General features: G+C 40.4%; 2 protein-coding genes across 2 annotated transcripts; both read left to right on the top strand.

The window, feature by feature from the left end:
* Window positions 1–1,418: 1,418 nt before the first annotated feature.
* Window positions 1,419–14,033, top strand: SPO11 (SPO11 initiator of meiotic double stranded breaks). The gene is made up of 14 exons (XM_038158970.1): window positions 1,419–1,951; window positions 2,772–2,916; window positions 4,980–5,093; window positions 7,668–7,756; window positions 8,352–8,418; window positions 8,625–8,733; window positions 9,361–9,447; window positions 10,754–10,790; window positions 11,014–11,123; window positions 12,008–12,107; window positions 12,613–12,650; window positions 13,293–13,369; window positions 13,562–13,673; window positions 13,914–14,033. The coding sequence occupies exons 2-14, from the start codon at window positions 2,819–2,821 to the stop codon at window positions 14,031–14,033; spliced, it is 1,158 nt and encodes a 385-aa protein (XP_038014898.1). The 5' UTR covers window positions 1,419–1,951; window positions 2,772–2,818.
* Window positions 14,034–15,493: 1,460 nt separating this feature from the next.
* Window positions 15,494–23,061, top strand: RAE1 (ribonucleic acid export 1). The gene is made up of 12 exons (XM_038158741.1): window positions 15,494–15,627; window positions 16,094–16,190; window positions 16,323–16,427; window positions 16,997–17,089; window positions 17,462–17,548; window positions 17,957–18,043; window positions 18,270–18,341; window positions 18,851–18,958; window positions 19,265–19,371; window positions 19,476–19,551; window positions 20,028–20,222; window positions 21,723–23,061. Exons 2-12 carry the CDS (start codon window positions 16,101–16,103, stop codon window positions 21,807–21,809), a joined length of 1,107 nt encoding a protein of 368 aa, XP_038014669.1. The 5' UTR covers window positions 15,494–15,627; window positions 16,094–16,100; the 3' UTR covers window positions 21,810–23,061.
* Window positions 23,062–25,647: the final 2,586 nt, after the last annotated feature.

The following is a 25,647-nucleotide window of genomic DNA, read 5'->3' as shown; positions in this document are numbered from 1 at the left end:
CCTTCTCATCTTAACATTTAAAACTGGTTCCTCATTTCCCTTCCTAGTGATTTTCCTTCTTATATGCATCTATACATGTATATAAATACATATTAGAGTATATATTTATGCACATTTATCTATAAATGTATATATACATATTTCTATACTTTTTTAAAATATATGCAGTCTACATTTGGCATTTAATTTTGGTGGGTATTTTGAAAAGAAGATTTTAAAAAGGGAAAATAAATAGAGAAAGAGGACTTCAGAAAAATAATCTGCTACTCCATTTCTTGATTGTAGTTCATTTACTTAGCATGTTCTGGATACAAATTTATCTGGTTAGAGATATTTATATTTACATATATGTGTGCAGTATTAAGTTGGAAGCACAGAAAATTTTGTTATTGTTACTTGGTTTTTTTTAACTCAGATATAAACACCAAGTATTTTAGTTGGGGTTTTTTATGATTACTGTTTGATGCTGTGAAGAAGAAGTAAGTAGTTAAATTGGCTTCTCATAAATTGGTGTATTGAGTTTTGTTTGCAATCTGTTGCTGGGGGCATGGTATAATTTTGGCAGTTCTATATAAAAAAAAAAACTCTTGATTTTGATGTAGAGTTGTTGGAAAGAGCTACAGAGATTTTACATAAATATTTCCGGAATGATCTCAAGATACCTAAAGGCCAAAGACTTAAGATGAAAGCTTTGAAAATTTCAGTTTATTATTTCCCTTTTCTTTGGCTTCCCTCTGTTAATTGAAGCACCTTGTGCTCATATCATCATAGCCTGAGGTTTTCCTTGAATAAATCAATGCATGAATTTTTTAATTACCTACCCAGGCTGGACTTGGATCGCTCACTCATATGAGTACCAAAGAGGAAAGGTTCGGTGGCAGTAGCTAATGGAGCAACATCTTAAAAACAACATCATCTAACTTGCTAACAAGTCCAAGCATCATCACGTTTGAAATGCTGTTGGCTGTGAGCTGGATTGAGCACAGCTTCCAATACTGCTGACTGCTGTGCACTAAACATGATGTTATCAACAGTGAGCTTTGAAAATTTTTCCCTAGAAAGGACAAGCCTTATGATACTTATCTCCTAAGTAACTTCTAACACTCTCAGAGAGACATCTAATGAAGAATCAATTATGATGACATAGTTATGAGTTGAAAATACAACTTGGCATATGATAACTGCAAACGTAAGAGCAGTTAAAGTTTGTGTTATTTGGGGTTTTTTTGCCATGGAGCTGATGGAGCAGGAGCCCTGATCTCTGCACAGAAAAGCCCTGCAGAACCAGAGAGTGCCAAGGACTACCAGGGGCTGCTCCTCTGGCCCGCACCAGGATTCCCAGGAGTGCTGCATTTTATCTTTGCAATCACTGTGGATTGAAACATTCTGAAGTGACAGACAGGATTTTTTGTAGGAAAAGCTGAATGTCTAAAGGTGAAATGCACCAAAATACTCGATGTGTGGGGTTTCTTCCCAAATTCACCGTCTATGGCTGCCTGTGTCACCCATCGTGCAGCGCTGCCCTCTGGCCGGGGACGCCACATGAATAACAACAATCCCAGTTCAGCCATAACCCTTACAAAATTTAGCATTCTTTTCTTAAATTTCAGCTTCTCTGGAAGCCAGTGATTCATGACTCTCAGAATTGGAGTTTATTGTTTGTTCAGAATACAAGATTTTAACAGCGTATTGAGAAAGATTTGACAACATATCGCAAGACTGTCGTAAACCTTTGGAATGCTGAAGGCAAATGATAAAAAGTAGCACTAAATCTTTAATTCAACTTCAGTAGAAGTTGAATTCCTTCAGTAGAAGTTGAATTCCACTTTGGGGAAGGACGTGGATTTTTCAACAGCTGGAGCTGCACTGGAGTTCCATCTCCCTCAGCTTCCCGCCAGCCAGGAACGGACATTTGAGATTACGGGAAGAGGAAAATGGCTGGATGAGGAAGGTACAGATCAGCTCTTTGGCTGTTTCCAAGCCAGCCTGGTTGGGTTTATTCCAGAACCAGGGTGCTGGGGGGTTTGTGGTCGGACATCAGCTCTGTGGACGGGCCTGAGGGCCAGCGTCCAGCAGCGGCCATGGCGCGGCAGGGTGGGCGGGGCCACCGCCTGTCAGTCAGAAAAGGGCGGGATAAGCCCTCAGGCATCCGAAGCAGCACGAGTGGCCCTTGGCCAGCCAGGAGAGGAGGGAAAAGGCCTTGGCAGGTCAGGAAGGGTGGGAAAAACCATCGGTAGGTTAAGAAGAGTGAGAAAATCTCTCAGTTGGCCAGTCGGGATGGGAAAATCTCTCAGTTGGTCAGTCAGGGTAGGAAAAGCCCTCAGCTGGTCAGAAAGGGCGGGAAACGCCTCAGCTGGTCAGAAAGGCCAGAAACGGCCCTTGGTCATTCTGGAATGGCAGGAATGGTCCTTGGTCAATTAAGAAGAGTGGGAGAGTCCCTTGGTTGGTCAGGAAGAGAAGGAAAAGCCCTTGGTTGGTCTGGAAGGGTGGGAGAAGCTCCAAGTTGGTCAGGAAAAGCCCTCAGTCAGACAGGGTGGGTGGAAAAAGCCCTCAAATGGTCAGGAGAGGGTGTGGCAGCTCCTGCTCTTTATAAAGGGAGGGAGAAGCCTTCAGATAGTCAGTCAGGAGGGGTGAGAAAACCTTGACTTTGGTTTCTACAGCAAATTTCTGCCTTTTCTTTGTGACCCTGTGGTTTGAGCTCAGGTCATGTGTTTTACGTCCAGCAAGCAGAAGAGCCATTTCCAATTTCTGTGATAACCTCTTTTTAACAGGGCTTCTTCCCTATCCAGAGAAGCTGGACTGACCTGCACCAGCTTTAATGGAGGGGCATGGTCTGTGTCCCACTGAAACTCCAGCCGGGAACAAGGCCAGCTTCAGGGAAACAAGTCTGGCTGGTCAGGAGAGCCACATCTCCAGGTAAAAAAATGTAAAAAAATAGCACCTCCACTCTCTTTCTGTGGTAATGCTTAACTAGGTAGAAGACTATTGCACCAAAAAGGCTCATGCTGAAGCAAAAACATAATCCAATACTAAAACAAATGGGGTCTTGGATTGCATCTTCATTGCCTCAGACCTCTCCAAAAAGTCTGTGGCTACAGAAATACAGAAAACTGTGACAAAATGAGCTTACTGAATTACACCAACAAAAAACCCTAGACAATTTTTAAAGAGTCTTTCTGCATACAGTACATCAGCCTCAGCAGCTAGAACAGTCTGGCAGTATCATGAAGGTATTTTAAGAAGAAAAGGATATTATTACTATTATTATTTAGAGATTTCTTGGTCTCTGGCTCATGACTTCAGCAATACACAGGTCTAAGTTTTGGAGTATGTTAGTTTCTTACATTGCAGATTTTTGTTCCTCAATGTTTCTTTTGTGTATCTTGTTAGCTTTAGGTGCAATAATATTAATATTTTGTGCCATTTATGTCAAAGATCTGTTCTCCTTCTGCATAGAAACAAGTATCCACTCTGCTGCAATCTATTAGAAATGATCAGGCAAACCCTGTGAGCTGTGCAGCACCTTCCCTTTCTCTGCTCAGATGTCATTGTTAACTAAGCCACAGTGAATTTTAAGTAGGCATACTTGGCCAGTGTCATATGTCTGCTTATTAAAATTCAGATAATTTCTGCAAAAAGGGCCAGAATTATCAGCAGGGGGTACACGGTGACTTCCTGTCCTCTCCCTCCTCTTTTGCCTTTTAGATATTACATTTCCAGTTTCTGTTGGCTAGCAAAAGGGGAACTTGGGATTGGAACACAAACCTGGACTTGCAAATTCTGCAGCAAACTCTGAAATACATCTGGAATATTACAATAGTTACAATGGACAGAATAAAACGAATAAATATTTATGAATATCAAAGTAATGACATGATTTAGAATTCCTACCTATCTGTTCTTTCATCCATCTGCCCATTCAGATTTTTATTGTCTTCAACACTAATTTTTGTTCTTCTGGAACTTTAGATTGCTCTAAAAAAATATATACTCTAGTTTCAGCAATGTGGAGAGAGTGTGGAAGCTGAGCTATAAAATGGAAAAGCATATTCAGCTGATAGAAGGGAGCTTTAATGACAGCTCATTATTGTTTGAGGAGACCCTGCTTAATTTTAAAAATCATTCTTGCTGATTTGAGATAATTCATTTTGAGTGGCATGCACTGGTATTGACTCATCTTTTCTCTGTGTATTACTTAATGACAGAATTGGACTTTGCTGATAAAACTTTGAGCTAAAATAAGTTCCATGAATTCTTTAATTCCTACCTAGGCTTAGGATAGTGCAGAGTAACACTTGTAATTTTAAGGACAGCTGAAACGCTGGAGTCAGATTGCTTATGAAAATAAAAAGCATCTGTCATAACACTCAACCCAGCCTGGAGTTTTACTGTAAGGGATCTGCTGCAAGGCTGCTTTGTCTTTTTAGGGGAAAGATACAGATTTGATTCTTTCCATGGTGTGTCTGTTGAGACTGAGCCTTCATGTAATTAAAATCCGTAGCAGTTAGTTCAGGGCAGCAGATCAAAAGGTTAATGTGCAATGGTACAACAGGAAGTATTTGTAGTCCTGAACGCTTTTTAAATTTATAGCATTTAAAAACAACTTTGCCAAAATCATGGCCAAAGCCAATATTACCTCATTTATGGTAAAACATTAATCATTAGTCACAAACCAGCCAGTTGGTCTAGAAGTTCAGCTGGTGAAAAATTTGATGGTTACAGGATTGAACAGAAATATACTTTAAATTGTGTCCTCTATTCATGCATTTGCAATAGAAAGGCAAAGGTGTTAGGGAAACTGAGCAAAACAAAATTTAAAAATGAAAGTGTTCCTCCACATTCCTGAACCCAAAGTATGCTGTAAGCAGCATTGGCTCACATTTTTTTCTTTTTTTTGTAGGAGTGGGGAGAGTTGATAAAACTGAAAGTAGAACTAGATTTTATCATATGATCTGTGTCATTAATCCTCTTTGTTTCAGTTCTGAGGTTCTTGAAGCAATAGAAAATGTTATCCAAGGTGTGCTTCAAAGCCTGGCCCAAAAAAAAGCACCTGTTCTCACAGTGGCCAACAGAACAGACTGGAGGAACATTGAGTAAGTAGTAAACAGTTAAAAGCCCTGCCTTCTATTAATACCAATGCCATGAATATGAATTTGATTATGTAACTCCCAGAAAAGTTAATCATATGTAATCATTCTATAAGCATTGGAATCAAGAAATAATTTTTAAAAGTAATGGACAAATAAGAAGTAATGCTTAGTAACCACTCCGAACAGGCATCATGTATTAAGTAATGGCAGACCACAGCACAAAGGGAAATGTAAAACTACTGTAATAGAGGGTGGAAAGGAAAGGGAGGTCCTACAAACAATCCTTTTCTGGAAGCAATAGAAACCAGAAATGATAGGTTGTGTTAGAGTGAAAAAACCTGGTTTAGGCTGGAAGAAATTACTGGCAATTCTGTTCTTCAAACCCTTTGAGTGCTTCCTACTTTCTTTTCCTCTGCTTTTCCTCATGGTATCATATTTCTTAAAATGACATTGATAAACTTATCCTTTTATCCTTCAGAGAAGATGCATCTCACCTCTCCCTGCTGTGTTTCTTACCTGTGTGTTGTGCTAAGTTCACTACCAGCAAAATAAAGCAAACCAAGCTTCCAGTACATTATCTAAATTTCAGATCTTCTGCCAGCTGACCTAGACAGGGTCAGAGAAAAAGAAACCTGTCCTCCTTTATACTGCTTGTGCAACAGTATTTTTCCAAGGAGTTCATTTAAACTGAAAATCATTAAACCTGAGAGATTACCTGATTTCTACAATACATTAGCAAAAGAATAAAGGAAAACACAAATCTGTCTCTGGCCTTGTAAGAGCTTTGGACATCAGTGGGTTAAAGGATATCCAGATTGATAAGATTGCAGAGGTGCTTGTAAATGGACACATTACAACACTCAAGGTTGAGGAAGCACAGCAAACTTTCCAGGCGTAACACTCTGGTGGAATACTCATTTAATGAGAACAATAAACTTCTGCCAATCAAAAAAACCTGAGGGGCCTGAAGGTAATCAGTTAACTGAAAAGCTTGTAGGTTCCAGGGAATTTAATGGTTTGTGTCTTGATAGTTTGACAAAAATGTTTCACTCAGATGTCTGTAAAATTAAAATACTCTCACAAAGTTTTGCAATTTTTGGCAGTCTTTGGGGAAATGGCATTCCATGCTAGAAAAACAAATGTGAGCTGTTAGTTACCATCTGAACACATATGGGGGAAAATGTTCAAATTAAAACGAGTTAAGATCACAGTATGTTAAAAATAAGAGTCATCAATCACATCAAAAAGAACAGAACCATAATTTCTGGTGGAGAAGTGTAATCTCAGATATGCCTTACAGAAAACTGCCCTGCTGGAGTGAGCACAGTCCTGGGAAGAATGGGAGTGATCCCTGTTTAACCCGAGAGTAATTCAGGGGAATGTTGATTACAGTTTTCCTCCTTTTCAGTTACAATGTCGGCGGCAGGCAAGCGAAAAGCACAAATAACTTTAAAATGTTGCAACACAAAGACAATAAAGTTACTGTAAAGCTGGCAGGCAGATGCTCCACGGGCTGTCCCTGTGGGTTTGTGCAGCGGGCGCGCTCTGCCACCCAAAGGACGCACGGAGCAAAACCTTGCACGAACGAATCACAGAATCACAGAATTTCTAGGCTGGAAGAGACCTTGAAGATCATCGAGTCCAACCCATGTTCTAACACCTCAACCAGATCATGGCACCCAGTGCCACATCCAGTCTTTTTTTAAACACATCCAGGGATGGTGACTCCACCACCTCCCTGGGCAGATGATTCCAGTATTTGACCACTCTTTCTGTGAAAAACTTCCTCCTCAATGCTAGCCTGAACAAATTTGGAAACACGATGTGGTTAGGGATAAAATGACAGCCATTAAACCACCAGCACTTTTAAATGTACCTACGGAACTCTGAAATGAAAAAGAATGCTTTAAAGGCAGGATCATAAGGCACTAAATTACTTTAAAGTAAAATAATGAAGTGTCCTTAAGAAAATAACTGATTCTTCTGGTGAAATGTGCACCTTCAGATGGGAAATGGTGAGGCATGAAATACTGGAGCTCATTGAGGTTAAACTCCTGTTTAGAGAGCAAGATACACCCCCCTTTGTTTCCAACACTTAGAATACAAATAAGTTATCCTGATAATAATTTAAGGGTATAATTTAGATAGTATTATTGTATTTTGAAATAGTTTTTCATACAGTCTACATCAGGAAGTCACTTGTGTCAGATGATTTTTATTTTAATAATGATTCAGATTTTTTCTTCTCATTTCTTCTTTTGTTTTCATACTAAGTAATTACTGATGCTGATATATGAATAGTTCTAAACATGTATAAAATCCTTTTCTTCTATTTCTGTCTGGAAACTTATCTGCTTTATACTTTAATTCAGTCTTGGAGCATCTTCCTGAGAAAGTCTTTGCTGCCTTTTTCCTTTGTCCACCCCAAGCCCAAGCTGATGGTTTCTGTGCTGAGTTTGAAAATAGCACTGCTGTATTTGATCATAGGCAAGGGGTTTCTGAGTCTGAGTTACCTGAGGGCAGTTCACCTGTACTCAGGGAGTCTGCAGTTTATTGTGTTTGTTTGCATTATGTCAGATTTAAAGATTCTGTAGGTCTACAGATGATACCAGGTTGTACTTCAAAACAAATAAGAAGTGACTGCCCTCAATCAGCAAAAAGATTTGGTAAGTTTAAAAAAAGTCTAAAGCAGAGTTCTTGGGCTTTTCTTTTTTCCCCCTTAGTTCCCAACTTCCTAAAACACATCCAGAAATTAAAATAGTATGCACTACAATTTGGGAGCATGTGGCTGATATAAGCTGATACTATGATCAGCCTTTCAGCTTTTCTCTTTTTTCCTCTATTAAATTACTGTGAGTGACAGTGAAATTAATACAATATTCTTAGAGTTTCTCCCTTCCCTTAATGGATATCAACTAAAGGCATGTTCAAGAAGTCTTAATGTAAAAACATCACCCTTCTTCAAAAAGCTGGCCAGAAAGGAATCTTGGAATACAGACAATAAGCTCATTTCTTTTTCTAACTCAGTCATTTCATTTCTTGGCCTGGACATTAGTGCATACATTCCCTCACTTAACCCCCTCATATTTTTTCTCATTATGCTAGAAATTATTGAGTCTATTGAACAGTACAATCTCTCTGTATTTCCACAGTACATTTCAGACTTTTATTTATGGGACACAAATATGGTCTTATTTAAAGACCAATTATTGCATACACATTTCTGAAAATAGATAGAATATTTTGTAATTTTTTTTTCAGCTCTGATGCTCAAAATATTATCAATTATCTATAAGATGGTGCAGAGCAACACTTATGCAACTAAAAGGTAACAGAGTCAATTTCTGCAATTTTAAATAAAGCTGTGTTTTAAGTGTGTTTTTGTAAAAATCAGCCTGTAGGATACAAACCTGCAGGATTCCTGTACATAGAATGCTTTAGGTTTACCTGCTTAACCATGTTCTTTATTTAATTCTCATGAGCCTGCAGCTGTTTCAATATTATAATTACAAATGCAATATTTTGTCTTGATAGAGATATATATTATTCAGATACTCTGCTGTTTGGTAGCCAAAGTGTTGTGGACCAAATAATCAATGACATTTCTTGCATGCTTAAGATACCCCGGAGAAGTCTACATGTGGTAAGTGGCTTCTTGTCAATATTTCTGTCATTATCTCCAAATCTTATTAAACTGATTAAACTGATTAAACTGATTAAACTGCAAGGGGAAATACCACAAAAAGTTGTCAGCTAGAATTAGATAGTTAAAATAAAAATTCTCATTGGTGCTAATGAAGCCTATGATTTATTGTGGCATTCAAAGTTTGCTTTTTCCAAAAAAGTTCAGAAAGTTCAGAGTTTGCTTTTTCCAAAGGGTTTGGGACAAACTGCCAGCTAAAACCACAGGAGCTTTGGTTATCATCTAGTGAAGGCAGTGCTTAAACTTCAGAGTGCAAGAGACGTGCTTACAAGTTTCTACTTATGTGAATTGATAATTTGGGGGTTAAAGGAAAACTTAAAGTACATCAGAAATGTAACTACCTGTCAAACTGACTCATATCTCATATCTTGCAAGGGTTCCTTCATACCTAAAATTATTTCTTGTAAGCCTTTTTGTCCATGAGGACAAAACATTGCTTAGTGTTTAAAAGGCTGATGGGAGTGAATCCCTGCTTAGTACCAGTGGGAATTCTTTTCAGAGATTTCTTGCTTTGTCTATGCAATATAGTAACTTCCCATTTACTCTGTACAACTTTTTTTTTTCCAGCTGTCTACCACTAAAGGTTTTGTTGCTGGTAATTTAAGTTACACTGAGGAAGATGGTACAAAAGTGAATTGTACTTGCAGTGCAACAGTATGTATTATAAACCACAAACAGAATCCATAGCATCTGCCTGTACAAGATAACCTGCACTCCTTGTAGCTCAGGTTACAGTGGACATTTATTACACAAACCTCTGCTTGTGACAAATTGAGGCATTACAACCTGAGTGAATAAAATAGATGAAAATATTGCTTAACTGTATTGTAATTCTGAAGCTCAGACTCGGTACTGTAATTCTGAGCTAGACCTACCAGGAATAAATCTTTGAATTTGGTTTTTAGCACTACCTTCTGCCATGGGATCCTTGCAGAGGAAGGTCTATGCATTACATATCTTAGGCTTTATGTTACGGTGTTCTGTCAAATGAGTGCTCTTGAAGCAAAGCATGCTGGGCACTCTGAACACAGAGCATTTCTGTCATAGCAGATTGCATTCTGGCAGAGAGAGAAAACCAGTCAAAATTGGTTTAAGGAGAGGAGATTCAACTGGCCTAGTCCTGAAAGATTTTCTACAGCAGTGCAGAGAATGAAAGCAGAAATAAAACTCAGACTTGCTGACTACTGTCACAATTTCCTGAAAAATCTGTTCATTGTAAGCCTTAGTTGGTCATTTCAAAATTGAAGGGTAACCTTAGCTGCCCATTACACTTTGTTTGCAACTCAGTCCCCTGTTACTGATCTCCGTATTTTTATTTGCTGAGTTGTTCCACCCTGGCACTGGGGGGATTTACAGTCAGGAGTTAAAACAGACCACACACTTCCATATACACATTCTCTCTGACCAAGTTCTTCCCCCAGTTCCTGTTTTCTCATCCATATGCTTGCCAGGTTCAGCCAATCCTGACTGAAGATGTAAAGTAAACATCACCATGTCTTCAAGTTGTTGCTACAAAATACTCATAAAATCAGGTTAGAGGCCAGTAAAAGAATGAATTTAATGGTCTTACAAAAAGAATGTTTAAATGTTTTAAGTCTGTATTAAATTTGCAATCTTCACATCAAGCAGACTTTTTTTTCTGGCTAAGACAGATAAAACATTAATCAGGGTATTACTATCTCCATCATGCCCATAGGATGAACAATTTTCTGCAACAGTGGCACAAATAGTTCTGAAAAGCATCTTGTTATGACAGGAGGACTCCTAGACCACTACACAACAGTGCATATCAATGGTTGAATACACTTGTAAGGAGGTGAAAATGTCAGAACCGATCTTGCATACAGAGGAGGAATGGTGGTTTCAGGATGAAATCTTGTCCTTCATTACCTAATGTTGTTATTTTAAAATATATCATTTTCTCAATTTAAAATGATTAATCTCATTTTTGTTGTTTTAGGCAGTCACTGTGCCATCTAATGTTCAAGGAATTAAAAGTATCCTTTGAGCAAGAACTCTAATCATAGATGGAAAAAAAGAAAGTAAAAACAAGAAATATTCCAAGTTAAACAACATTCTGGTAATTTTTGCTTTCCTTGTTGGCTCTGAAATTGAGTCATGATCACTGCTCTTGGCTCCAGAACAGGTATTTTAGAGCAGCTAGTTTTAATTGATTGGTGTGATGGATCATTTTACATGCAGCTGGCCTTAACACAAAAGATTTAACCTCACATGCCAAATTTATATTAATTGTAGAAAAAGATGCAACTTTCCAGAGACTCCTGGATGATGACTTCTTCAGTAAAGTGTCCCCATGTATCATGATCACGGTATGCACCTTGTATTTCATATCCTCCAGCTCCACCTAATTTAAGGAATACTTTAGCACTGTAGAGCTGCTCAAACTTGGGCAAAAGGCCATAATGAAATTAATATGAAACATATTGAACAGTAATTTAAAAAATTTAATTATCCTCATAGAAATATGAAATACATGCTCTAAAGACTTCTTTCCTCCAAACATCTCCTTAGAGCTTGGTAGCTTATCAGCTTCCCATGCTGCTGCAGAGTTGCTGCTCAGTCTCAGCAAGGCTCAGCTGTTGAGTGACCTTTTGTCCTTCAGGACCTGAGGTTTTGCAAACCCAAATGAAACAGAATTGGTTGATTTTGGACTGTACTGAAAGAGCTGTGGAGCCAGGGGAATGAACAGGAATGTGTGAATGAAATATGCATACAACGAGGAAAAAACATTTCACCATTCCTAAGAGAGATAAGCACTTCTATTCTGCTATGCCACAAATGGTCCAGCTTCAGTCACTCACAGCAAGAACTGGTTTTACATTGTTCCATTAGTGCCATAAATATTAGTTTAAGATAAAAAATTGCCTTCTTACACCGGCCTATGCAGACACCAGGGTACATCTATGAATGAATTCCCAGACCTTACAAATTAACTCCTTGAACAGAGGAATGTCTGATGCTCCTGCAGTGCCCATAATCCAGAACACCTGCCCAGCTGCTCCCAGCCTGGCCCTCCCTCTGCACAAAGCCAAAATAGGAGCATAGAACTTTCCCTGCAAAACAGCTGCTGGAGAAATGTTTCTGCCAGCATTTTGTTTGTTTGCTTGCTTTTAAATGGCAAATATCAACACATATGTAGCTAGATGTTGTTTCAGTTAATATAAGACTATCTGCTTCTCTTTTATTTCTTTAGGGAAGAGGCATACCAGATCTTAATACACGACTTTTGGTCAGGAAGCTGTGGGATTCTTTTCAAATTCCTATTTTCACCCTTATGGATGCAGATCCGCATGGTAAATCTGTAGAGGCTCAAAGGCATAAAAGGAAAGCAAAATGTGTTCAGAATGCCCTTTCTCACTCTTATGGGAAGGTTCTGAGAGCTCAGAAATCCAACACCATCAGAAGGTGATGTATCTACACTGATCCCACCTGAAATTAGGGAGATTACTGCAAAGTGAGAAGCAGCTGCTCAAAGAAATAGTCTTAAGAGATATGAATTACACAAGATAAAGAAAGAAACTTTTAATAAGAGATGTTGGGCAATGTGTAAAAGAGCTGATTATCCTTGGGTTTGAATTGACTGCACACAGATAGTGTGAAACATTTAACTACATGAAGGTGACATGCTGAGATTCTGATTGTTTTGACATAATCCAAAAATATATGTAAACCATAAGAACCTCACTAATCATAAAGCCATAACTTTTGTGCCATAAAACTGATATTTTAAGCAGTCTCCTTAAGCATGCCCGCTGTGTAGACAAACAGACACTTGACTTTTGCTATTCTGCAACCCAGGTGTAGAAATAATGTGTGTCTACAAATATGGATCTGTGGTGAGTACATTTTTTCCCCTTCAAATACCTTGTTTTGTAGCCCAGCCTGGAAGCTGGAATGCATGAAATGCTACAGGCTGTGTCAGAATGTGTGCTGCCTTTTACCATTTTGATTCAACACAAAGAGGTGATTTTTAGGCCTTGTGTGTCTGCAGAAACAGCCTCTTCCTGCAACAAAAAGGATTTGGATAGTAATGCCAGGTGTTTCATTTAACCATATTTCACAGTTTTTCTCTGCTGCACAGGCAGTTTTCAGACAGTCCAGATAGAAAAGGGTTCACCATTTAGATTTGTTTCTGCCTTAGAAGAGGAACGAAGGCTGGAGGGACCTTGGGAGCAGGAGAACCTAATTGTGAGATGGGTGATTCTCCACAAAATAATGTTATATTGGTAAAGATTTTATTCTGGACTGAGAATTTGCTCAGGGATACTTGTGTAAATGTGGAACATCATGGATAAAGGGGAAATATTATTGTGTGACATGGTTACAGACAAGGCATGGGCACACTGCATGGAAGGCAGGCAGATATAGGTGAAGGCAGAGGGCAGGATGGGTGAACTGTTCAGTAGAGAAATGGAAAAAGAACATCCCAAGTTAAACCACAGATCACGGACTGTTACAGCTGACCTTTCTTATTTTAGTCAATGTCCTTCGAGGCCCATCATCTCACTGTTCCCTCTGTCAAGTGGCTTGGTCTCCTTCCATCAGATCTTGAGAGGTGAGTTATATCCTCAGAAGAAACAGAAGTATCCTTCTGCTTCACAGACAGGAAATGCAATTTTACTACACAAAAATCCATTTAAACCCATTACTCTTTCCATGCATTATTTTGGCTTAATAGAAGGAAATAGGATGGACAAATATATTTTTAAGTGTGTGAGAAAATGTGAGAATTTTCTTTTCTTTGCAGATTAAACATATGCAAAGATGCCTTGATTCCATTTACAAAGCAAGATGACAATAAGTTAGCAAGTATTCAGAAGAGACCTTACATTGCTTGTCAGCCTCTGTGGAAAAAAGAGGTTTGTATAAATCTACTGTTTTCTATTTCTTACTCCCCACAGGACAGATCCTATATCTGACAAGCTCTCGGGACAGCAGAACCAGCCAGGTTTGTAGCCCTAAAAAAGGCAAGATTGAGAAAGCTTGGGATGTCTCTGAACCACTTTACAGCTCTGCATGCACGTACAATGAGTGGATGGAATTGTCTTACTTAACTTTCTAAACACATTAATTTTTCCTCTTTTTTTCCCCTCTTTTAGCTAGATATTATGGCAGCATCTAAACTGAAGGCTGAAATTCAAGTTTTAACTTCTATCTCAGCAGATTACCTGTCCAGAGTCTATTTACCAAACAAACTGCAGTTTGGTGGATGGCTGTGAATGCTGCTCTGCAAATGAAATGTTTTTCTATACATTGATTTAATTTGATGGCACTTAAGGAAAAAGAAAGTGCAGGGACAAAGGAGTATCTGTCAGTTTCTTGTTCAGTTTCTTTATCTCTGTACCTCGAGAATAATCTTCTCTTTTTCTTTGTTCAAACTATAAGAGTAATTATGATTTCTGCAGACTACTGCTACTTCCATTCTGTGGTTTCTGCTGTGAAAAAGGTGCCATATGCAATAGTACACACAGGAGAGATAATGAAATATATTCTTCTGGCCAGAAAAATGTGTAGTTCAAAAATGTATCCAGGAATTGTTTTGCCTTCTGTCTTAAAGCACTGCATGATGCTGTACCAAGCTTTTTGTATTTGAAGGGAGTGAAAGACTTGCTTAAGTATTTATTATATATGCCTGGTTTTGGAAATTATTTTAGGTTTTGAGTTTACGTAAATTCGGACTTAAAAACCATAAATAATTCTGATTACTGCATCTCTCAAGCAGCTATAAAACTTCCAGCAATCAAATCACTATTTGTTTTCAATGAAAAAATAAAAAAGTAGATGTTACTGATTAAGAACTTAATAAACAATGCTGTTAATAATGCACATCGTAACAGAATCCGTTGTTCATTTTATTTATTTTGTTGGCTGTAAAACAGTGAAGCAGAAAACTGCAGTGATTAAAGTGCACATTACTACATTAATTTTTATTGTAAATTGTACATACATTAATTTGTGTAATGCATACATACAGTAATTTTTATGAGAGGGAGTCAGGCTGACTGCATAGAAAATGCCTCCAAAATTGATGTCCCCAGCCATCGGCGTGGATCTTACAGACGTTATTTTCAGTACACTTATTTAGTTGGGTTTTTTTACGGCTGTCCCATATTAAACTTGAATGAAACGTCCTTTTATTTCCAGTACAGCAGGAGAGTCACAGAGGCACTGCAATCCCAGGGAATACAGGGCTGGGGCAGCAGCCGCTGTACCTCAGGAGGGGCATCTCCAAAAAGCCCAACTGGGGACATCCCCAAAAAGCGACATCTCCAAAAAGGCCAACTGGAGACATCTCCAAAAAGCCCAACTGGCGACATCCCCAAAAAGCGACATCTCCAAAAGCCCAACTGGGGACATCTCCAAAAAGCGACATCTCCAAAAAGCTCAACTGGGGACATCTCCAAAAGCCCAACTGGCGACATCTCCAAAAAGTGACATCCCCAAAAAGCCCAACTGGGGACATCTCCAAAAAGCCCAAGTCGCAACATCTCCCCGGCTCTGGAAGGGAATCGCGATTCCCCTTTCGCTGGGGCGGGGCCTGACTCCGGCCCCGCCTCCGGCCCCGCCCCGCCGGCACAGGGCTCAGCCGTGGCCCCGCCCCGCCGGCACAGGGCGCAGCCGCGGCCCCGCCCCGCCGGCACAAGGCGCAGCCTCGGCCCCGCCCCGCCGGCACAGGGCTCAGCCGTGGCCCCGCCCCGCCGGCACAGGGCGCAGCCGCGGCCCCGCCCCGCGGCGCCTGCGCAGGAGGCGCGGCCCGTCCCGCGCTCGCCGCCGGTCGCGTCGCAGGTCCCGGGCCGGAGCGGGCCCGCAGCGGTGCGTGAGGGCGGCCCCGGCCCGCGGCCCCCCCGGCCCCGCGGCAGCGCCCAGGGGCCGTCCCGGGTGCCGCCGGACGGGCAGAGGGAGCCCCGCGGAGCGGCGGCCTGGGGGGTGGGCGGGCTGGGGTGTGCGCCAGAGGGGCAGCACCCCCGGCCGGGCTCGGGTTTGGGCTCCGCGGGCGCAGCGAGGGGCACGACGGGGTTGGCTCTGCCAGGGCACGGCGGCGTTGGCTCTGCCAGGGCGCGGCCGGGGAGGGATCCGCAGGAGGGTGGGCAGCCGGGAGCTGTGGGGGTCCGACAGCGGCGAGAAGTGTATTTTTATTTATTTTATTATACTGTATTTTGTTTGGTTTATTTGGATATCCCTGGGTGCCTCCCAGGGGCGTGCTGGGGTGGTGGCTGCGCTGAGGCGCCCCGGGCACGCTCCAGGGCCCTGCAGGGCTCAACCTTTCACTCGCTCGCAGGGCAAGGATGAGTCTGTTCGGATCAACGTCGGGGTTCGGTACCGGAGGTACCAGCATGTTCGGCAGCACCACAGCCGATAACCACAACCCGATGAAGGTACGTGTGCCAGCCCTCTGTGCTGCTGCGTGTGTCAGTTTGTCACAGCAGGACCTACCGACTCATTCTGGAGAAGTAATATGGGCTTGTTTCACAGTTTTCAAAAGCTGTTCTGTCTCCTGTCCTTCGTAGGATATTGAAGTAACATCTCCACCCGATGACAGCATATCTTGTTTGGCATTTAGTCCACCAACGCTGCCGGGTAATTTCCTCATTGCAGGATCATGGGCAAATGATGTAAGTATTCTCAGTTAGACATAAAAAGTGCCTAAACTGCAAAATGGGATCCTAAAAGCTTGTGCAGTGTACCTGAAAACCTGACTTGCTGAAGAACTGCAAAATTTATGTCTGGTACCAAGGCTCTTAAGTTTAACACAGTTGATAAATCATTGCAAACTGAAAAAGATTAAGTTATTGATTAAGTTAGCATAACAAGTTTTTTTTTTGGTTTGAAGGATGAGATCCTACCTGGCTCAGGCAGGGAGGGAAAACAAACGTGGGCATGTTTTCTACCTGTTGTGCTCTGCCCAGCTGAGACTTCAGGGTTCTCCAGGACAGTGTGCTGTGGGGTTACAGGTTTGCAAGGCACTCTTGAGGTGGAATTGAAGTTGTGGGGTTGAGTTTTGGCTCTACAGGTGAAAGGAACATGAGCAATAAAAACAGGGTTTCGCTAGTTCTGAAAAATACCAGACATTGGCATTTATAACCATACATTTTGTTGGATAAACTAGGTCTGGAGTCTCCAGGACAAGTCTGTTCAAACTCCTGTTGATGTGGTTTATCTGCATTTGCTTCTCCTGCTGCAGGTTCGCTGCTGGGAGGTTCAGGATAATGGACAGACAATTCCCAAGGCTCAGCAGATGCACACAGGGCCTGTACTCGATGCCTGCTGGAGTGATGTATGTTGTTATTTACAAACAAATGCACGTTCTTTACCTGAAGTCCACATAAATTGGTGTGTGCTTGCAACCCGTGGTTATTGCACAGACTGAAATTGCTGTAAATGTGTGCTGAGGGTCTCCTGGTGGGATGGGCTGGCATGGCTGTAAGAAGGCTAAAAGTGAGCTTAAAAGTTAGGAGTGTATTAAAAGCTTGATAAAAATAGCACTGTTTGTTCTTTTATGACGTAGTAATAAATAAATTTGAATTTGTTTCTTCCTTGTCTTGCAGTCCCTGTACGTGTTACATTGATGTTACACTGTTTCTAGAAGAGAATAACACTTGACAGTTTTCCCCTTCACTAATCTCTTGGGTTTGTTCTTATTTTTTAGGATGGGAGTAAAGTATTTACTGCTTCATGTGATAAAACTGCCAAAATGTGGGATCTCAACAGTAATCAAGCAATTCAGATTGCACAGGTAAGTAAAGCCCAAAGCACTACATGTTTTTTTTCTTTATCTGGTTTTATTTAAAACAACCTTTCTAATTTTTATACTTTTGTGATAGTGAAGTGCACATGAACAGGTGATCAAAGTGATTTAAAACCCCTGTGCATCTGTTTCCTGTGCTTTACTGAAGGGAGCTCTCTCCACTGCTGCAGGGATCTCACTAAGTCCCCCTGATGCATTAAAGGGGAAAAAATATTTTCTAGAAGTCATTCAGTTCACTTCAGAAATGCAATTTACATTTTCAAATTAGATCTTAATGTCTGTTTGTAGACTGTGTAATTATGGTGACTAAAATCAGTTACCAGTTGTAATTTAAGAAGAGTTATTCTCTTTAATGATTTTGCTTCTTGCATGTGTGTTTGTCCTTTCTTTCTTCAGCATGATGCTCCTGTGAAGACCATCCATTGGATTAAAGCCCCAAATTACAGCTGTGTGATGACAGGAAGCTGGGATAAAACTTTGAAGGTATGATTTTTACCTGAACAAATGGACACAAAGCCTGCTAGTAATCTGTGTATAAAAATATTTACATGAAGTGAAAATATTTTATTAAGCTCTGATAATTAATGGAATAGCCTCACTTCACAAAGAGTTGTAAGAAGAATGAAACAGTTACATTATCTGCCCTGTAGTAATTTTAGGTGTATCCTGAGCTCTAGGGGTAAATTTGTTTGTTCTCTGTTCCCATCAGTTCTGGGATACCCGTTCACCAACTCCTATGATGACTCTGCAGCTCCCTGAAAGATGTTACTGTGCAGATGTGGTGAGTCAGGATGTGTGGTAAACTGGTGCCAGCTGGATTACTGGGAGCAGGAAGAAGTTTTGGGCCTTTTGTAGGACAGGATTTGGATACTGTTAGTGTTTGATGTCTGTGTGATTGTGGTACTGGAACATAATCTGATCTTCGTGGTCAGGCCCTGGAAAATTGGGGGTTTCATCATACAAAACACACTCAGTGTCCTTTTAACATCACCAAAATCAGCATGAGGACTGACCTACCCTTAGTTCTGGGCAAGTTTGTAAACCACCATTGCACTTCACACTGGAAGAATCAGCTCATAATTAGAAGATTTTTGGTGTGTTAAATTTCTCAGTGGCAGAGAAAAACTGACTGGTTGTGTTTGAAGAAATGTGAATGAATGAATAAATGAACTTTTTTCTTAATCTGCTTCCTATTTCCCTCCCTCTCGTTCCTTTAAGTTCTTCAGAGTGTTCTGCCACGCAGTTTAACACAAGTGTCTCTCTTCCAACCTGTTCTACAACCTTATCCAGGTTCATCCCATGGCAGCTGTGGCCACTGCAGAAAGGGGTTTGATAGTTTATCAGTTAGAGAACCAACCTTCTGAATTTAGAAGAATAGAATCTCCTCTGAAACACCAGGTAAATAATAATATTTGTATTTACACAGATCATTGACACTGTGGGCTTGACATTTTTTGTAAAAACATGTGGTGTTTCAACACCAAGTTATCTTAGCATGGTAATGACCTGGTTAACCAGTGATCTGTTGCTGATCTTCACAAGGATTTAGAAATTTAAACTGTTGTCCAGATTCTCAACAGAATTTGAGCTATCTTTTGACCTTGCTAGTGGTTTTGCTTTACCTTGCATTGATGACTTTGAAGTTGTGTTTCTGTGGAAAAGATGTCTCTGTCTAAAACTCCTTTGTGTCTTTCTCAAATTCAGCATCGCTGTGTTGCTATTTTCAAAGACAAAGTGAACAAACCAACTGGATTTGCCCTTGGAAGCATTGAAGGCAGAGTAGCTATTCATTATATCAACCCCCCAAACCCGTAAGTATTCCATAAAACACCCTCTCTCTATTGCTCAGTCCACAGTGATGGAAATAAAAAGCTTTTTTAAAAAAATATTTTAAACTTTTTAATTTCCTTTCCAGTGCAAAAGATAATTTCACTTTTAAATGCCATCGCTCCAATGGAACAAACACATCAGCACCTCAGGACATCTACGCTGTGAGTATCCAACATGTGTCATATGTACACTCCTAATGGCTCTGAATTTTTGTTCTCCTTGACTTTTTATCTTGCCTGAGGCTCTTAGACACATTTAAAGACCTGTCATAGTCATTCTTTAAGAGGAAAGGCAAATTTTTATACTCATAAAACAAGCACTGGATCAGCCTTTCATTGAATCTGCTTGTCAACAAGTGGAGTTGACACTTGTTGATTGTGCAGATATTGAAACAACAGCTGTGCAATGGCATTATGCATTGAATTATTAGCTACTAAGCCAAAAAGATTCTTGTTGCTTTGGTGGTTTTTCTTTGGTTGTTTTGAGGGATTTTTTTTCTCCAAAGAAATTTTAAAGATTTAAGAGCTTTATTTAGTTAAAATTTATTGTATTTACTCTCGTAGACTTCAGCATGCCTTCTGTGAGTGTGTCCATCACCTGTGTGGTGTTTTACATGGTGCTCTGTGTGCTTCTGCAGGTTAATGGGATTGCATTCCACCCTGTCCATGGTACTCTGGCCACAGTAGGGTCTGATGGGAGATTCAGCTTTTGGGATAAAGATGCAAGAACAAAGCTAAAAACCTCAGAGCAGCTGGACCAGCCGATATCTGCTTGTTGTTTCAACCACAATGGCAATATATTTGCTTATGCTTCCAGCTATGATTGGTCAAAGGTAAGAAGGCTTTAGACTCATGTTCATCCTTTCAGTTGATAACTAAGACCCTTCTCCTTGTGAGGGTTTTGTTGTTTTTTATAAGTTGTAGGTGTACCTTTCTGATTTCTAAGAGAGCTTCAAATGAAAGCCACCTGATGAAATTTAACCCTGAAGCTGTGAATTTGTGGTGTTTCAGCTCCAGCTGGACAAGATTGCTAAATGATGCTGGTTTACAAATGTGGATGAGCAAACTAGAAATTCCCTGATTCAGAGGTTGCTATGGTTGCTCACACACATTGTGCCGTGGGCAGTGTCACAGGGCAGTGTGGCACCCTGACAGCTTCCCACAGAGCTTGTGAAATGCACATCTCTGCTGCTGGTGCAGGGGAAAAAGCTGTCACTGTGATTATAAACACTTATCCCAGTGTTTGAATGCTCTCTGTTAAATTTTCACTGCCATTTAGTGAGGCTTTTGATGGTGCTTGTTTATGTATTTCTCTTCCACACTTAACAATACAGATGCAGCAGACCCACAGCAAGCCATGACCTGTGGAAAATCAATACTTCCTAATAGTTTAGGGAGGGAGGGCAGCAAGCTTGGGATGTAACTAATTTTCATGGTGCTTGGAGGATAATGTTCCTTGTGGTTTTGAGTGAAATGAATGCAGAAATCACAAAGATTAACTCAATTGCATGCCACAGAGAGCTAAATTTTAATTCACTGCATTTTATTTAGTCCTCTGCCCACATTAAAATATTTGTTGGTGCCAGGGCAGATGAATTCTTCAGTTCTGCTGCTTGGGTGGACTGCAGTGGTACCTTTCAGATCTCTAAGCCAGTATGAAGTAGTAAAATCAGTTGGTGCTAAGTGCTAACCTTCCTTCCTTCCCAGAGCCATTTCTGGTCCATGGCGTTGGTAATTTCCAGCTTGCATGTTGGACCTCAGTAGCTTTATTAGTGTTTACTCTCCCTGATTTGGATACTTGGGTATTAATTTGGTAATGAGTATGAAAATGGTATGCAAAACAGGACATTTGCATCTGCAGCTGGGGAACAGAAAACTCTGCAGTTGCCTGTAGACCTTGGGCTTCACTTGGAAAAAATGTGACCTTATGTCATTTAAAAGACAGAAAATGCAAAGTGAGGCTGGGTGGCCATTAAAGGTTTAGTTTTTTCTTTGCCTCAAATGACATTTAAAAGAAATCACATTGAGTTCCCAGGCTGCATCTGTAAAGTAGAAGTTAGAGGTATGTGGTTATTTTTTTAAAATTAAAACTATTTTATACTATAGAAATGGATAAAAGTCTCTTAAATTTTACTTTATATGTGTAGTTCTTGTTACTGCTTGTTCAAATAAGCTGTTCCTGATCCACCAGTGTGGTCCAATATCTGTTCTTAAAGGCCTTCAGATTAAATCTTAATAAACCAAACTAATGGAATATTCATATTCTTACATTTTAATTAATGCTGATATTTTTTTCTTTGAAGAGAGTAAATGTAGATTGTTTTTGTCTTTAGGGTCATGAATTCTATAATCCACAGAAGAAAAACTACATTTTTCTGCGAAATGCAGCAGAAGAGCTGAAGCCCAGGAATAAGAAGTAGTGAGTCTGACTTGAACTCCTCTACTTGTTCTGCCCTTCTTGCCTCTGCTCTTTGGCCATTTGTGCCCTGGTGCACCATGGTTCAGTCAACTTTGGATCACAAGCATTTAGCAGGAGCTGTAAAAATGACAGTAAATGTATTCTGACTTGCTGGAGAACACTTTCCAAATTAGAAACTCTGATGTGTATAAGAAAGAGAGGCTCATATTTACAGGGCTTAACCACTCTCTGTTCCACAGCAATAATGAAATTGCAGCAAAATCAACATCTGGGGTGGATATTCCTGCTTTGAAGTGCAACCATTTGTATCTCTGGATTTATTTTGTTAGTATTACATTAAAATATGTTAATTATAATCGTTCTGGAGAAGTTGTATAAATACTGTATTTTTTGTAAGTACTTGGAGAATCACCAGTAATTCCTCTCAAAGGAGGCTTGTTTTATTTCTTATTAATAATTCAGGGGTTCTTTCATTGCTTTCTGGTTTTTGAAGTGGAAGCATTGTCTGCTGTATGCCAGGAAGAAATGCCTTGCAGATAGTTATCCCTCCTTCTTTAGATGACTGGGAAGGTTTGTGGGGGGCCAAGAGCAGTGACAGAAACTCAAGAAGGCAGAAGATGGGCCCAGTGCAAACTTTGGAGTTTTCTGGCTCTCCTGCAGTGGACGTGACTTCTGAGCAAACTGCTTTTTCTAGCTCAAAGGAGAAGTTGCAGTGGTGCCAAGTGGTGAAATAGCTCAGAGTTCAGGAGCACGAGCAAACCTTGGAAGGTTTTATTCATGACCAAACCAATGTGTGCAAAATCCCTTTGACCTAAGCTTCTTTGAAGCTGACACCTTTTAGAGTTACAAGTTGAGCATTTTAACGTGGTTTTGTCCTGTAAGAGAGTGTTCAGGACTGAAAAAAAATACTCATTTTTGTATTAACTAGAAAGTAGTGCTGGGAAGCTTCATCCTGATCAAAAATGCTGTGAAACAAAAAGAGTGGGTCTCTTTCTGACTTGAATCTACCACTGTTTACTTTTAACTAGCCAGTTGTATACATGCCAAAGTTTTCTTTTTGGAAGTGAATGCTTATTATTCCTGTCTAACTATTGTTTGTTTGATAATGACTGAATAAAAAGGGGATGGGGGGAGCATGTATAGAATGACATGGCATATTGTACAAATTCTCTGTAAACTGTTATGGTTTAATGCTGGTGGTTACGGATTCATGCTGACTTTCAAATAAAATTTTTACTAAATGCTTTTTTATATTCAGGAGCTCTGTTCTAATAATGTGGGCAAGGCAATGTGCTTCCTGTTCCAAAGCAGCTTCTTGGCCTTTCACTGGAATTCAGGGACATTTGCTGAAAGTCAGCTCCTTTTCCTCCAGCTGCTTAAGCTGGGAATCCAATGCATTTTCCAACTTCTGTTCCACTACAAATGATTCCTGTGGGTTTGCCTCAAAGAACTGGGAGAAGTGGTGTGAAAGGCCTTTTGTTCTGAGATGAATCAAGTTCATTGCTATTTCAGCAGCCAAACACCTGACATGGTGAGTACAGATGAATCACAGACTCTTCAGACTCCCTCCACCCCAGTGTCTTTTCACTCCAGACTCTTCCCTGTGTTCATCAGTTTTTGCTGGATGGGCATTTCCTCTTTGGTATAGAGGAAAATCCTTTAAATACACCAAACTCTGCTTTATTAAGGGATTAACTTTTTCTGTTTTATTTCTCAAGATAGTTTTTTTTCCTGCTACCTCTCTGTTTTACATGGTTTTACATTTCACATTCATGCTCAATTTGTTTTCTTTAAGGTAGGAAAGAGTTCCCAGCACTTAAATCAGTAGCTGATCATTTGCTCAAACATTTCTTTGGTTTCTGTTGATTTTTTCCCTAAGGTTGTGATTGTTATGCAGCAATATTTGGTTGTTAGCACATTTTTCCAGACTTCCCAGTCAGCTGAAGGCCACCAAGAAAAATACAGGCTGAAGATCAGGTGTAAGTGATCACTGAAGTGTGCAGAACTCCCTCTGGAGTAAACAGGGAAGAATGGAATGTGTCATTGTTTCCTGCTTTAAAAAAAAATCTCGTTTTGTTTAAATACCTAACAATGTGAAGGAGTGAGAGAAAATGAGTTCAGCAGGTACCTTTGTCTGGGATCCAGTGGAGCTGCACCTGCTTCAGTGGCATTGAGGCCAGCACTGGTGAGTCTGGTTTCATAACACTTTGTGTGTTAATATGTTGAGTACTTACTCTGCTGGACTGGATTTCTTTGTCAGTGAGGCTTCAGAATTATTTAATCATCGCTTGCTACTTGTTCAGACTAATTTTAGAAGGACATAGTTTCCATTATGTTGCTGTGCACATTAGATGTGTTCAGCTGGGAGGAGAGTCAGGCTTTGAACTGAATTGTTTTCCATTACCCAAGTTAAGAGAGCACATTGGCAATTTGCTCTTCCCTGGAACCATTGTGAGGTTCTTTTGTTAAGTACACACAGCTGTATCCCTTCAAGCATCAAAAATGAGTGTTTATTCACACCCTTTAAAGTGTTAGTGCATTTCTGGAAATGTATTAACTTGCTATTCTATGGCAGTTACCTGTCCAAAAAAACAGAGTGAAGAATGTAAGATGCTAACATGTACCCAAAGCTAACCATAGAAATGCTTGATTTATAAAACAACTTCTTGAGTTTTCTGAAAGTTTGCTGTTAATGTGTTTTATTGCAGGCAAATAATCTTTGGCATGAAGAGCAGCCCAGTTAAACCCCTCAAAAGGGGAACATTTTACATTTTCAGATGAGTTTCCTGCTGCTGCTCTCACGTGTCAGTGGTTTTGCACATTGGTTTAATGAAACGTATTTCAGAAAACGAAATAATTGGCAAAGTTGGTTTGCTAAAGCCTTTCACAGATGAAACAAGACATGTTTGCACAATGGCAGGGAGGCAGAGTATTGATTTACCATCTGCCACAGGAAATGCAATCCTGAATTGGTGAGTACTCCAGTTTAGCTCCTAGGCAGAAAAGTTGGTCACTGAGTTGTTCTGCAGAGAGGTTGATTTGAGATCCAGGGGGGATCACGTGGGATATTTCAATAAAGGATTGCTTTGGCCTGGCTCGGTTTAGTGGTGAGGAAGTGCTGTTTGCAGATGAGGTGTCTGGCAGCTGCCCACAATAAGGAATTGTGTCAGATCACTATCATGAGGTTTTACACTCTCCAGCCTTTGAAATTATAGAAACCACTGATTTCCAATTTGTTTGCTTTCTGCAGAGATGAACCTGAGCAAAAGGAAATGGCTGTTAATTTTTAAGTCTCCAGACTGGCTAATTAAATGCCATTTGCAGTCATTTGGGTAAGACTGATGTATTTCACAGAACTCTGGTGTAGATTCACTGTGTAAAGCATTTCCCCTGGGTTATTGAGCTTTACCAGCCAGGTGATGATCATCACCTGCAGCTGCAGCACACGATAATGACTGGAACAAATCCAGGACAGGAACAATTCCCCAGTAACTTTCTCCACCCCGGCAGTTGCAGGATGCACGGCATGCAGCAGTTCGAAGCTGTAACTCTGCTGTGGTGCCAGGCGATGGCAGTGCTGATGGCTCCTGAGCAGAGCTCTCCTTGCAGCCGGGGCTGCAGCAATGCCTGGGCCTCTGCACGGAGCTGGAGTGCTGCTGGAATACAAGGTACAGTTATTTGTAAAAGCAGCTTCTCCCAAAATACTCAGGGAACAGAAGAAGATGGAATTAATTTCCATTTTTGAGTTTTTCAGGAGTGTACCTGGTATCCTGCACATAAACCAAGACTTTAGAGCTATGCAATGCTCTTTCAGCTGCTCAGTGGACATCTGACCAAGC

This window comes from Motacilla alba, chromosome 20 (assembly GCF_015832195.1).
Source record: "Motacilla alba alba isolate MOTALB_02 chromosome 20, Motacilla_alba_V1.0_pri, whole genome shotgun sequence".
NCBI classification, from domain to species: domain Eukaryota; kingdom Metazoa; phylum Chordata; class Aves; order Passeriformes; family Motacillidae; genus Motacilla; species Motacilla alba.
This window is presented reverse-complemented; position numbering and strand designations above follow the sequence as displayed.

Bases quoted from the DNA above. Each gene is read 5' to 3' on its own strand.
- SPO11 (XM_038158970.1), top strand. From the start codon at position 2,819: ATGGAGGGGCATGGTCTGTGTCCCACTGAAACTCCAGCCGGGAACAAG. The intron at 9,448-10,753 runs GTATGTATTATA...TTGTTGTTTTAG, and splicing joins ATTGTACTTGCAGTGCAACA to GCAGTCACTGTGCCATCTAA. The intron at 13,674-13,913 runs GTTTGTATAAAT...CCCCTCTTTTAG, and splicing joins AGCCTCTGTGGAAAAAAGAG to CTAGATATTATGGCAGCATC.
- RAE1 (XM_038158741.1), top strand. From the start codon at position 16,101: ATGAGTCTGTTCGGATCAACGTCGGGGTTCGGTACCGGAGGTACCAGC. The intron at 17,090-17,461 runs GTATGTTGTTAT...CTTATTTTTTAG, and splicing joins TCGATGCCTGCTGGAGTGAT to GATGGGAGTAAAGTATTTAC. The intron at 17,549-17,956 runs GTAAGTAAAGCC...TTCTTTCTTCAG, and splicing joins AAGCAATTCAGATTGCACAG to CATGATGCTCCTGTGAAGAC.